General features: G+C 37.4%; 1 protein-coding gene across 1 annotated transcript in view; it reads right to left on the bottom strand.

Annotated features, from left to right (window-relative positions):
- Window positions 1-14,401, bottom strand: part of ADGRV1 (adhesion G protein-coupled receptor V1) — a 278,553-nt gene that overhangs the window by 224,363 nt on the left and 39,789 nt on the right. Inside the window, exons 18-24 of the mRNA XM_051642551.1 lie at window positions 11,251-11,377; window positions 9,100-9,317; window positions 7,206-7,949; window positions 4,959-5,332; window positions 2,925-3,101; window positions 1,015-1,195; window positions 132-334 (exon numbers count right to left, since the gene is read on the bottom strand). Of these exons, the coding sequence (XP_051498511.1) occupies window positions 132-334; window positions 1,015-1,195; window positions 2,925-3,101; window positions 4,959-5,332; window positions 7,206-7,949; window positions 9,100-9,317; window positions 11,251-11,377 (2,024 nt within the window). The remainder of the gene's footprint in view (window positions 1-131; window positions 335-1,014; window positions 1,196-2,924; window positions 3,102-4,958; window positions 5,333-7,205; window positions 7,950-9,099; window positions 9,318-11,250; window positions 11,378-14,401) is intronic.

Raw genomic sequence — 14,401 nt, 5'->3', positions numbered from 1 at the left:
CCATATAAAATAAAGTGTTTCTATGAAAAGAATCTTAACTGGGTTGAAATATGCAAACTGAAGCCTACCTCCAGGACAAGTTAACTCCAATGAAATTCTAAAATAATAACACACCTTGGTAATGGCCATACCTGATAGTCTTTCGGACTGAAAGCTGTAAGGGGCACAGTTCTGTATTCCACCACAACTGTTCCAAGAAGTCCTTGGGCACGAACTACCAGTAATCTGACGTGTCCAGCTTCTTCTTTAATAGTAACATGGGGAACAGCAGAGGCTGGCAGAATCATTTCATCACCTGGCTGAGGAGGTGGCCCCACTGAGAACTGTAGCAGACCTGGCAGACAAGAAGCAAGATTTACATGGTCTTTCACACCAAATTTAAAGTGTTTTAATAAAATGAAAAAAAAAAACACAACAAAACACAACCAAAACACAAACCCAAAACATTTATAATATTTACATTTAACATTTCTGACACTAAAACTCAGTTATCAATATGCCCCTTAGGACTCAACGGTGCTGTTTTTAGGGATGTGCTGTGTACCCTCCCCTCTCTGACTGATACCCATGCCAGTCTTGATAAAGTCACAGCACAAAAATTAATCCAGTGCTTCTCAAAATGTCTCTCAATATGTCATAGCCTTGGGTAATTGCCTTTGGTATAAATGGTATAATAAGCATGCAGAAATGTTTCTCTTTTTCAGGAACTCTCACCTGAGAAAAACTCACACAAGATTAACCAACTATCTGCAGCCTTTTTTTGCTCTGAGAAGTAACCATCACCTGTTGGTCAGGGCAGCCATGGTGCTTTTTTGGTAATATTCTCAAGAAGAGGTAACTCAGCATTCACTCTTGTATAAAAATTATGAACTAACCTCAAGTTAGATAAAGTGAAATACTTGGCATTGCTTCCTCAACTACCAAGGCTAAGCAAAGCTTCTATCTGTTGAGCTGGAACTATACTATTATTTGCAACAAGATACATTTGCAATGTATTATCTTAATCACTGTTACCATATGGGTGGTCACTGGCTTTGATGCTGATATCAGTAGTTTCCTTTTCTGGATCTATACTTGCTCCACTGGTAGGAGTTGAACCTAGTTTTCCATCTCCAGACACTGCAGAGACTAATGTCACACGGAAATACTCATTTAGCTCCGGAATGTCATCATCAATAACATGCAAATTTAAGACCTAGAGAAGGACCAAATCATGGAGAAGTCAAACTATGCAACATACAACCCTTCTGAGTTTCATAACCTTGCTTAAATCATCAAATTATTTGATTGCTCAGTTATCTGTATCTGCTGTGTAGTTCTGAAAGTAATGTAGACAACATTTTTGCTCTCCATGTAATGTAACCTAACTTCTAGGATAATATTTTAGGTTTAGAATATGCATTCCAAAAAACCTTGATAAGCTACCAGAGATGGAAGGCATATTTTCCTAAGGGCTCCAGGTTACATAAACACATAATCAAGCAAGCAATTATTTATTGTCTACCTTAGCACAAGCAAATCTTACATTACATGTATTAAAAACAAAATATATGACAGATTTCAAAATCTTGAAGTAACTATGTTTCTGAGGCCACATTATGGTGATTAATCCAATTTAGAAAGCAAGTAAAGCAAGCTTTTAATGCCCCCTGACACTTGACACTGCAGATCATACTATTAATTAACAAAACGTACTCTGCACAAGCTGAGAAACTAACTTCAGACAATTCCAGCTTTCTATATATTGTGATACAATTAAACAAACAAACAGAAAAAAAGATTTAAGTAGTGGATGCCATTTAGAGGCATGGGAGTGAGTAGTTTATAAACATCAATTTAAAGTCTCTGGATACCTCACCTGATGAGCAACTGCTCCCAGTCTGTTACTTAAGGCCATGCCTATTAAGTCCTGCATTTTTAGACAATAAATTGGACCCCAAAGCAGTGCAGCAAGAGAGTATAATCAATCTTTTACTGACACTAGACAGAACAAGGCAAGCCTCATCCACGCTGCCAGAATGGAAAAGCTCTGGAACTTGTTGCTCTGTATGACTGTATGCAATCCAGTAATATGATTCAATGGAAAATTAAAGCTGAATGAACAGTGACATGAACAAACTATTTTCAGATATCACTAGGTTTTGCCAAGCTCTAATCACTTACATTGTTTAACTGAGACCAGACCCACAGTTCTAGTGGAGCCACTGGGATCCCCTCAAATGGTGCCAGTGGGTTTCAGTCAGACAATACTGACTTCAGCAGAGTAATAAAAATGAAACCAAAGACAGCATTTTCTACTAACAATTAATCCTTTCCATTTTACAAACACTAACAGAAAACACACATTAAGGTTTTACAGCATTGTGGTCACCGAGCTCTTCTTCAAATAACTGTTAAATTCCTGTGCTGCAGGTCAGGATTGAATTCATAGAAACCAATTAAACAGAAGGGACAGAATGTGGCCAACAGCCATTGCAAGACATCTCATTACTGCAGTGAACTTTACTGCTGCCTGTTTGACTGATGTGGAGAGAAATCTGAGTTGCAAAACTCAGATTAAAACCTGGTCATTTTCCAATTTCAAAAGTATCTGGATCTATTATTTCAGCCCAGTACCATCTGCAATTCAAGTATACATACAGATATCAATAAATCTAATATATACATATATTTAAATTTGTGTATTATGTGCAGTCAAACATACACATACATATGGTTACCCCTGAACCAAGATACACACAGATCTATAAGCATCTATCACATCAATTTTTAGTTGTCAGGAATGCAGAAAACCCTGCAAAATATAACAAAAGCCATGTGAAGGAAACTCTCTAGTATGAAAACCAGCCAAGCATCCTCAGAAGGTATTTTCCAGCAGGTTTGCAAAGGGCAGGATGAATAGTTAATAGGAAGGTAGGGTTTACCTCTGATCTCTGCCAAGGAAGAAATGTGATAGTGCCACTGCTGTTAGAGAAATCGGTAACAGAGTAATTAATGCCAGTGGAATCAACCTGTGAGATAATGTAATTTATATACACATAATCTAGGGCTCCCCTCGTACGCTCCACGACACAAGAGATAGTGGAACCCTCATCAGCAGCCTGGAAGAAAGCAAGAAATGGAAAAGTTGGTTATAGTCAAAGTCAGCGAAAGCAATAAATGCAAAACACAGAATTCTCTAACACGTGCCAAATCCTCAGGTTAAAAAAAAAAAGATAAAAAATGCTACCATGTTACTTTCAGCACTTTTGGAAGGTTATGAAGCTGAAACTGAACTTGATAGTGGTCAGACGTATCTTAGAGGAATTTGCAATAGCTTTTAATATCTTCTTGAGGACTATAAAGGTAAGCCAGTAACTGTACACTCTTGTCTTGGACACAATCTCTTCCCCCAAACTGAATATCAAAGAGAAAATCAATATGCTTGAAATGTACACTTCAAAAGCAGCTGAAATGATTGTTTTACATTAATGTTACTCAGTTTAATTTTCATCAGCAGTAATTTAAAGAAATATTTGGATTTCACCTTTTCCTAACTAGAAACACCATAGAAAAAAAACCACACATTAAAATTAAATGATAGTATGATCATTCAGGAAAAACTTTGACAAATTGTCTGTGCTGCAGTCCTCTTTATAATTATATCTTCACAGAGTTCATTACTTCAATGGCAATAATTCCACATATTTGGAACAAAATAAGCATTGATACTGATCATATATTTAAGAAAATTATGATCACATAACTAAAATAGAAAATAATTTTATTTTTAAACTGCCAGAAAGGATAAAACCATCTTAAGTACTGGATAAACTTCAAAGTTGCTGTATAACAGTGCAGATACTGTATGTGCCTTCTAGCTGCCTAGCAGACAGATATGCACACAAAGCTATTAAAATACTGATAAAGCAATGTTTGTATATCTGCATTATCACTGAGAGCTCTAATACTTCCCCAGTGAAATGGGCCTAAGATAAGTGCAAACCAATTAACATGCCATATAAATTTTTAATCTTGCTTCATGGTTGGTTGATGATCTGTGGCACCGCAGCATTATCAGTGGCATTTGAAACTGAAGGAATCCATTATCAAAGCATATGGTAGGCACATGGAGAGCAAACTGAACCAAACTGAAAACCAGGATCACTCAGGGAAGATACTCTGAAGTACTTCGTAAACACTCCAGTTAGAAATAATGCAATTTAAAGGCCATGAAAGTTCCCAAATTCCAGACAATTATGTAATTTGTTTTAAAAAATAATCCCATGTCAATAGAAAAAGGTAACGTCTCATCTCTCATAATCGATTAAAGAAGTAAAACTGAATAATGGTTATTTCAATCTTCCCTCAAGAAGTTGCAAGTTTATATTGCATAAATGCTGGCTACCCTCAAAGAACAACTTAATGTTTAAAAACAAAGGAAACTCACAACCAATATCAACTAAATTCAGACCAAACATTTGCCACTTTTGCCTTATCACTTGTGACAGCAACCTATTGTGGAAAAATACATCACATCTTGTCATTGCATGACCTGTAGTAAAATTCCTTCAAATACATCATTTAACACAGGAAAAAGAAAATAAAAGTCTTTGTAATAATCCATTCTCAAAAATAGAAAGTGAAATAATATTTTAATTGATAACCCACTCTCAGATATGACAGAAGTAGTGGAAAAAATGTTCTAGAAAAATTTAAGCCTTAGTTTTCAGTTTATGTAGTAAAATCAATGCTCTTAGAAGGAATAATTGAGGGGGATTTTTGAAAATTATATTGAAAAGGCCAGTGAGACTGAGGTTGTATTAACAGAACTTACATATTTCCATATTCTAGGAAAACTTTGTTTAACAACAAATACTAACAATATGAAATCAAGGCTCTCTGCAGGTCAGTTGATCTTGTCCTTAATTTTTCTGTGTCCAAAACTTAAACTGTAATTTTCCTTATGAACCCCTTACCTCAGGAATACATGCTCCAGTGAAGCCAAATAAACCATTAGCATTATCACTTTTCTGTATTCTTAATCTTGCTGTGGTATTTTCTTGTGAAATTCGAGCCCCACCACGCACAGAAATGAGCTTTAGGATGAATAACTCCTCTCCCTCTTCCTCTTTGTCATCCTTTGCAGACACAATGAATGATTTATTGGTCTCTCCTTGCCGATACTCCAAATACCCAGAAACAGGGTGGACATCATTCTTCGCAGGAGTTGCATGGAGTTCATAGATCTCTGCTCGTGTCAATTTGCGCTCATAAAGCCTTACATCCTGCATTAGTCCCGTGTACCTGCTGCTGCCATTGATTCCTGCTCCAATTCTCACTATTCCTGGACCTGAGAAGGAAGTACAGTTTTCCTTACGTTAGTCTATTTCTTCAAAGTATTAAAATTGCAGTAGAATAGGTGCAATTTTTAAAAGCCAGTGTTAAACTTTATTATCCCCGGATTAGGAATCATGTTGCCCTTGAAACATGCCAGGAGGTTCTTCGAGCCTCATCTCTAGTGCTATAGGTAGATCATCACAGGTCAAACAATTCCATCCTAGATTCTTCAGGTTTTTCATTCTACTGGCTCTACCAGCACATTGTCATCATCCCATATTCTAATGAGGCTTGGAAAAGTCTGTCTCTGCATTAGGGATTTGCAGAGCACAACTGCAACCCCCCTCAGCTTTTGTCTCTCTCTGCTAGGAGAGGGGTCCTTTCTGAAGAAACCATCACTGTGTTATCCCTCTGGACATGCTTTCCCCCTAATGCACTGGGAATGTGGAATTCAGAAATGCACACCAAATTCCAAATGCTTTTTGCAATAGCATTAATATTTCTCTGTCTTCAAACAATTATCCTACTCAGCAAATCATAGGATAGGATCACACATAGATATCTTTTCTGCCCAGCTGTTTCCCTAATTTTGGAAGAAACTGTGGTCTTGAACATACTCACATACACATGAGTGTCAGCTCTGGAGACAACCAACCACAGCAAGAGATAATGGTCCCAGGACACCACATGGAAGGTGGTGAGAAAAAATGGGCTGCTGTGCCTATCACTGTGCAGTATCCAACACCAAATGCAGAGGGATTAAATCCTTACCTTATACCTGCAGTATCTCCAGACAGAGCCTGTGCCACCACTAACTCAGATATATCAGTCTAGCAACAAAAGCAATTACTGCGTTTCACACATCACCGTTTTAGAAACCGAGGGCAAGAAAAATCCTTTCTCAGCTACAGTTGTGCAAATCTGATGGAAAATACTAATTGCAGAAGCACTGCTTTGTTACAGAAGGCAAACTTATTTCTCAGGCTTCAACCACTGGAAATTTACAGGCATAAAGAAAACACTACACTATACAATTAATTAAGTCTCCTCTCTTCTCAGTCTGCAACATGTAGGTTTGGGTACATACAAGTATGTAGATGCATATGCATTTAACATCACTGCATGTTTTTTAATTCTCCTTTTTTGATTACAGAAAAGGAGATTGTATTTAAGAATCTGACAATCATTCACTGTTTATCCCCACCAAAGATAAGATGTGCAACTGAAGCCAAGAGAATGAAAGGAAAAAGGATGGAGATGATCTCCAAGAAAAAAGAAAAAAAAAAAAAAAAAAAGCACTGCAAAAGAAAGAGTAAATATAAATGTATTCTGAACATGCAATATCCGACTGTATAAAGATATTGTTCTGATATTTCTCTGGTCACTTCTATGCTTGTTCAAAGGGAATGTTTATAATGTTTACCAATGACTAGAATCACACCTAGGACTATTCAGTTAGATAAGCTGAAGTACAGATATTAATGTTTCTTGGAACATTATTAAACTTACAGGCTTAATTTTCATATACCACCTAAATATCTACTTAAGTAAATCTACACCCTGAACAATTATACAAGTGACAAGATACTGGCTTAATTGTAATATAATACACAACTAGAAAGTAAATAATTATTGCATTTTGTTTCAGAAACTAAGGAAAAAAGTCCTTTCTCAGCTGCACTGCTGCACATCTTATAGAAATGATTAATTGCAAACATGTAAATATGTATATATGATAACCACCCACATATAAATGTAATTATAAAATATTAATTTAATTTCAAATTATTTCAGTCCAAGATCTGTTACAGTTATGATTTTTTTTTAACTTTTGCAGCTTTAATTTTCATAAAATAAGATAAAAATACTGCAGGCTATTGGCTCACCATCAGCAATTGCTTCTCCTTTAAGGCTCTTCATTCCTCCCAGAACTGGAACTCCATCCAGGTAAAATTCAATTATACTTTCATCCAGAGTAATCAGAAGGTGAAGCCAGGTGTTTTCATCCAGATATTTCAGGACTGACACTTGAGCCATATATGTCATATTGGATCCTAAAGCAGTATAATGAAGCACTACAGAAATATGAGAATTGTTTGTTTGGATTTTCACGCCGTAATATAAGGTCCAATTATCATCATCCTTTTCAACTATATAGCCATCAGTACTGATGTTAGGAATTAACCATGCTGAAAATGTAAAATTGGTTACTGCAGTATTTCCATGGTAGGGGTATTCTGGACCAATAATCCCAAATGCATCCTCTTTCCCACTGAAATACAAAGCATCTGTTCCACTGTGATGGCGCCTCATGTGAGGCTGAGATTGTATGGAACTTGGAAATGATCCCAGCAACAAAAAGTCTATCACTGGTGGTAGTCCATCTTGGAAGGTACTAGACAGTATTTCCCAACCTAAACGCACAACACCAAAGGTGCCTTGTTGTCTCCAGATGGTGAAGTCTGTAATATAGGAAAGATCATCCTCAGAAATAACATCTTCCGCTATCTCTCGGTCCTGGCTCTCTGGATCTATAACAAAGACTCCAAAAGGGTCATCATTGAATGGGATCATCACAGTTACAGCAAGGCTTGTTTCAGATAACTGACCACCAGGACCAGGAGACCCACCTATACCAAAAAAAATAGAACAAAAGTTAATGGCTGGTTTCAAACAATACAATTTGAAAAAAGGTACTGGGTACTCAAAGCTTCTTTAATAAAATCAGTTTGTAGAAAGGCTTAAATCTTCTTTAAAGAGCCTCTGAACTCAGCAAAATGCTCTGATTTAATGATAACATAATTTAACTGTATTGTTTTTAAAACAGTACAGTGACAATTTCTAGGGAAAACAAAGTAGTATGTTATTTTTCAACTGCAAAATACACAATTTGTTCTTTCAGATAAAAGAAGACTAGCTCTAGCTTTTCTGAATTAGTCAGTGAGATAGGTTATCTTTGATTAATTTGACAAATATGGGCCAAGTTAATTTCTCATTACTCCAGGATTTACATGAATAGAGAATGGTAACATTTGGCCCGTTGCACCTGAAGCAGAAGCAGAGATACCTTGCAAAGCTAGAAGCCAGCTGTGTGTTTGAATTGCTGCCAATTCCTGCCATTATTCATGTATTTCTGCACAGTAAGAATTCACTATACAAAGATCACAATGTGAATGTAGAGCTTCCATGTTAAAAGTGTGCCGTATTCTACCTATTATAAGTAAGAAATCTTCTGTATACACATATGGATTTCACTTACAGGAAAGGTCAACACATAATTTTCAGTTGTATCTGGGTACAGAAAGCTATAAATAGTACTGAGGTGGAATGAGCCCAGGACACTTGGAACCCTGCTGAGCAGCAGGCCCATAGCAGTTGCAATTTAAGTAAAATGAAGTGGTAACTAAGTATTTCACCTATTCTAGAAAAAAGCAAACAAATTAACCCATCTCCATTATGGTAGACATGCATAGCCTTCAACAGCTTCTTTTTATCTTCAACTACATTGAAGATAAAACATCTCTGAAATAATCAAGAAGCATCCTTTTCAAAGGTCACATCATCAAAACATGTAACAGTAATTCAGGAACTGAATAACTGTGTTCATATACCTAAATTAAGACTAAATGAAAACCAAACCCGAAAACATTACCAGAATAGTGCAGGATATTGAGACATGATACAAAGCAAAGCTCTTACCAGGGTTGGTTTCTTTTTGATTGATTAAACATAATTCTGTTCTACCAGATATGAAGGGAATGGTGATATGAAAGACAATACCTGAAACATTCACCAACTTTAGAGTGTAAAATTCATTGAATTCAGGAATTCCATCCGAAATAGCATGGAGTGTTATTGGCTTTGATCCTTCACCATCCACAAAGAACACAGTCCCATAAGTTTCATAGAACTCCTCTCCTGGCCTCAGAGCAGAGTCATTATCAAAGAGCTGCCAAGTCAATGACACGTTGCCAAAGTGTCCTCTACGCCTCAAAACCCTGTTCAGTGATACAGAAAAAGTTAACATCCTGGCAGGTAAGCATCAGCATTGAACAGCATGGGAAGACATGGTGACACTAATCTTCCTTCCTGTGAAAAATTCTAAAGAACCATGATGAATAAATACAACATGAACAGTAATATAATCCTCTTTGAAGGCCCACAACTTCACAGCATAATTCTACTTCCAGTTAGACCACAGATATCTTAGAAAAAAACCTAATCAATGCAGGTCCATGCAAAGCAGTACTGTTGAGCTACACATCAGTTTGTTTTGCAATTCTATTGTGTGAATAATAAAAACAAATTTCTAATAGTTCATCAACTTAATATTAAAAATGGTTATAGTTGGCCACCCTTGGAGAAGAATCACAGAATCATAGAATTGCTGGAGTTGGAAGGGACCTCTAGACTCTCTCACCTAGGGCACTTTACACAGGACTGTATCCAGGCAGGTTTTGATCCAGAGATGGAGATTCCACAGCCTCCCTGGGCAGCCTGTCCCAGTGCTCCATCACCCTCACTGTAAAGAAGCTCTTCCTCATATTTAAATGGAATTTTCTATGTTCCAACTTGTACCCATCGCCCCTCATTCTGACACTGGGAACTACTGAGAAGAGCCTGTCTCCATCCATCATCTATATTTAACCACAAACATTTCTCCCTTTAACCATCAAGCTGCTTTAAACTGTTTTTTTATGCTGGTATGAAATTTAGGTTATGTTCTGTGTCCTTCAGAAATCAGACTAAGAATGTAGTAAGCTATCTGGTAACATAATTTTGCCCATTTCCAAAAGGTATTATAAATAAAGCCTAAAGCATATACTGCTTTTATTAACACAGTGTGTTTTACATTAAAAAAATGTGCTTCTGTTTGCATGGTAAAATAAAAGGGTGTACAAATAGATAACATCAGGCTGAAAAAATAGTTCAGCAAAGCTAGTCTGGGCACAGCAACACAATTATGTTGTTTCTGTTTCCAAATGTTTTTCCTTTGTGTCATTAACCAGGGCACTCTATCCCAGTTTTCAGTCTACGAGACTGTCACTCCTGAACTTGCAGTATAGAATTCCATCTGTAATTAACATGTAAACAAAGTAAAACAAACTAATAGAAAGAATACAGTAGTATCAGTTGTTTGTAGGGGAAGGCTTCAAGGCAGGGTGCAAACAATCCCATAGTTGTATATAGCTGTATTTTTAAAAGATCCTTTACTTCTCTATTAGTCCAGGCTATATTCTGCTCAATCACCTAGATTCTTCTGTATCTAAAAACTGCTCAGTCTGTAGAAGAGAAGACTCCAGCGGGACCTCATAGTGACCTTCCAATACCTGAAAGGGGCCTATAAGAAGGCTGGGGAAGAGCTGTTCACTAAGGCGTGTAATGACAGGACAAGGGGTGATGGTTTTAAGCTAGAAAAGGGTAGATTACGTTGGACATTAGGAAAAAGTTCTTTAATATGAGGGTGGTGGAGCCCTGGAGCAGGTTGCCTAGAAAGGTGGTGGGGGTCCCATCCGTGGAGACATTCAAGGTCAGGCTTGATGGGGCTCTGAGCAATCTGGTCTAGTTGGAGATGTCCCTGCTTATTGTAGGGGGGTTGGACTAGATGACCTTTAGAGGCCCCTTCCAACCCAAGACATTCTATGATTCTAAAGTCTACTGAGACTTTAACAAAGCAACAATGTTGCAGTCATATTTATTTACACTTAACATTAATTTCTCTACACATTTTAATACGCACCGTATACTTGATAATGTAACAGTTTCGATATGTTTACAAATAATCAAATCCAAAATTTGATAAAGCTACTTTTCTTTAGTACATTTTTTATCATTGCAAACCTGAATTGAATTAGGTCAAAGTGCTAACCATAACGGATCACCTACATAATTTTTTTAAAAGTATAAGAGTATTATTTGAAAGTTACTTACAAAAAATTATTACTTTTGCCTTCTTCTACTAGCTTCTCTAAAGGTTCCAAGGAGAAAATTCCATTAGGATCATCATTTGCTTTAATAATAACTGTAGCCACTCCAGCCTTAAAGATAACAGTATCCCCTAAAAAAAGATTGATTAAATTTATCAAAACTGGAATCAGAAAGGGAGGTAACTCTCAAGCTGAAGGTGTTTCTCTCTCATACCTACTGCTTTTTTTTGCAAACAAAGAAATGAACAATGATAAAATAATCCCAGAAAACCAGTATTTAAGCTGTTCAGTAACAGACATATCAGACCAAAAACACTTAAGTAGCATCTCATGCAGAGAGCAATACATAAGATATGCAGAAACAAATATATGTGACATGACTAGGACAGATGTGATTCTGAGCAGAACGGGTTGTATGAGAGGTATTTCATGTTTGATCAATTGGTCAAGTCAAAAGAAAAAGCTATGTTATTCATGGATCTCAACTCTTCTTTAGACCTAGAATAAAAATACTGCACTTAAACTAAACACAAGTTACAAACAAAGCCTAAGTGTTTATTTTTACCCGTATCACTGCCTACCTGAAAGGAAAAAAATGTAAGATACCTGTGAAGTAGAGTGGAAACTAGGAGGATTTTGGTGTGTTTATTAGCACTGTAGGGACATTCTAACACTCATCCTATATCCACAGCTGTACATTACGTGTCCACCTCATCCCATTTCTCACCCTACTTAAGAGTGTACATTAGCTTTTGTTCCAAAGTAAGCAATGTGTTTACTGCTTTAACATTATATACCTCTATCTGTATTTTCTCTGAGGTACAACAATCCAATGTAATTATCAAAAGGGATGTAACAATCAAGGCAAATTATATGCAACAGATCACAGAAAAAAAATTAAAATATTTTTTCTTTCAGAAATGTATATATAAATATTCTGTATTCTTAGTGATTCTAATGAGGCTGCACAATTGTATGATCCTTGTTTTAGAGGCAAATGCAGCCTGCAGCTACCTGTTCTTGTAGGACAAGTGTGCCAGGAGGAAAGCCATCATATGTTTCCAGTAGATAGTTAGTAAAGTAGAAAGAGATCACTAAAGAGAAAAATTAAGAAGGGAAAAGAATTACTTTGTCCAATCATTTCCACAGGATCGATGCTCTGTAGGAGATCTGGGTACCAGAGTCAACGTCAGCTGACCTCTGGAAACTCATAAGCTATTTTATACTCAAATAATTACAAAAAAATCCCCTGTAACTCTATGGCTGCCTGCTACTGATCTCTAGGGCAGATGCAGCTCAAGATCAACAAAGCCTTGTGGGCGATTCATAGAACAGCCACTTTCTGTCACCTGAAGCCCCCTCAGTCTCACTGACTGTGAAGATTAGATCACTTGTAGCCTAAGATCCTTAGCATGCATGTTGAAATTAAGAAATCTAATGATTCCTCATCTTGAATTGAATCTGTGGAAGGTATTTTACTTCATGAACCTGCCACACAACCTAAAGTAAAGGTATAGTCTCATGATTAATTGTGATGGTTTTCCTTTGTGTTATTAAATTATGGCCCCTCAAGTCTCAGTAATTGTTTTGATGGCTTATTATTTTCAGTTTTTGTTTGCATTGCAAAGATATGCAGTACATTCACAGCGTGTTGTTACCTCAGCTACAGAATAGTAACATCTGAAGGACAGTAAATCATTAAAATTTGTGGATACAATTGTAGATGACTCTCCCATTACACCTTGGGTTTTGGCAGGGCTAGGGGTGGGAACAGCTTTTAATAAGCAGGGAAAGCCCAGGATAATTTACCTATTTCTTACATTTAACTTCTATTTTTTAATCAAAATTACATAGCAGTTATGGTTTATTCCAGAAGATGTCTGTTTAAAAACAGAAATATGCTGAATAATTTTGTATAATTTCCTGTTAAGTGATAACTTCTCTTTTTTTTTTTTTTTTTTGGAAAAAAAAAAAAAAGGAAGAAAGACAATGTTATTTCTAAGATAATAAACCCACTCTTACTGGTGGTACATTGGGTAATTTGTAACATACATTTTTCTGTAGATTAAGCCTTGTGAAATTATGTCAGTCTGAAGAAAATGTATGCATACATTGCACTACTACTGAAATAAAACAGAGACCAATTTAAATGCTTTTCCTTTAAAATAATGCCATTCTGTTTGATTTGACAAAAATCAGGCAGTTGTGTTGTATATACTGGAGCATGACAAAAAATCTAAAAGAATCCTTATTTCCCTAAGGCTGCTGCAGTACTAACAGTCTTTGGCCTTGTGTTTCTGTGGTCAAGTCAAAATCCCATCTAATTTGGAACATTAACATTTGAAAGAGACTTTCACTGCAATTGCCTTTGCAGGAAAGGTTTCAGCTGTATCATTTGATTTTTGTTTCCAGTTAAACAACTCAAGAAAAAAAATCACAGAATCACATAATCCTAGGGGTTGGAAGGGACCTGGAAAGATCATCCAGCCCAACCCCCCTGCCAGAGCAGGGTCACCCAGAGCACATCACACAGGAACGTGTCCAGGGGGGTTTGAATGTCTCCAGAGAAGGAGACTCCACAGCCTCTCTGGGCAGCCTGTCCCAGGGCTCTGTCACTCTCACAGGAAAGAAGGTTTTTCTGATGTTTACGTGGAACCTCCTATGCTCCAGTTTGCACCCACTGCCCCTTGTCCTATCACTGGACATCACTGAACAAAGCCTGGCTCCATCCTCCTGACACGGCCCTTAACGTGCTTCTAACCATGGATGAGGTCGCCCCTCAGTCTGCTCTTCTCCAAGCTCAAGAGACCCAGCTCCCTCAGCCTTCCCTCATCAGGGAGATGTTCCACTCCCTTAACATCTTTTTGTCTCTGTGCTGGACTCTTTCAAGCAGTTCCCTGTCCTTCCTGAACTGAGAGGCCCAGAACTGGACACAATATTCCAGATGTGGTCTCACCAAGGCAGAATAGAGGGGGAGGAGAACCTCCCTTGACCGACTAACCACCCCCTTTCTAATGCACCCCAGGATGCCATTGGCCTTCTTGGCCACAAGGGCACATTGCTGGCTCATGGTCATCCTCCTGTCCACCAGGACCCCCAGGTCTCTTTCTCCTACACTGCTCTCCAGCAGGTCAACCTCCAACCTGTACTGACTG

Source organism: Apus apus, chromosome Z, assembly GCF_020740795.1.
Source record: "Apus apus isolate bApuApu2 chromosome Z, bApuApu2.pri.cur, whole genome shotgun sequence".
Classification (NCBI taxonomy): domain Eukaryota; kingdom Metazoa; phylum Chordata; class Aves; order Apodiformes; family Apodidae; genus Apus; species Apus apus.
The sequence above is the reverse complement of the archived record's forward strand: the minus strand, read 5'-3'. Positions and strand labels throughout refer to the sequence as shown.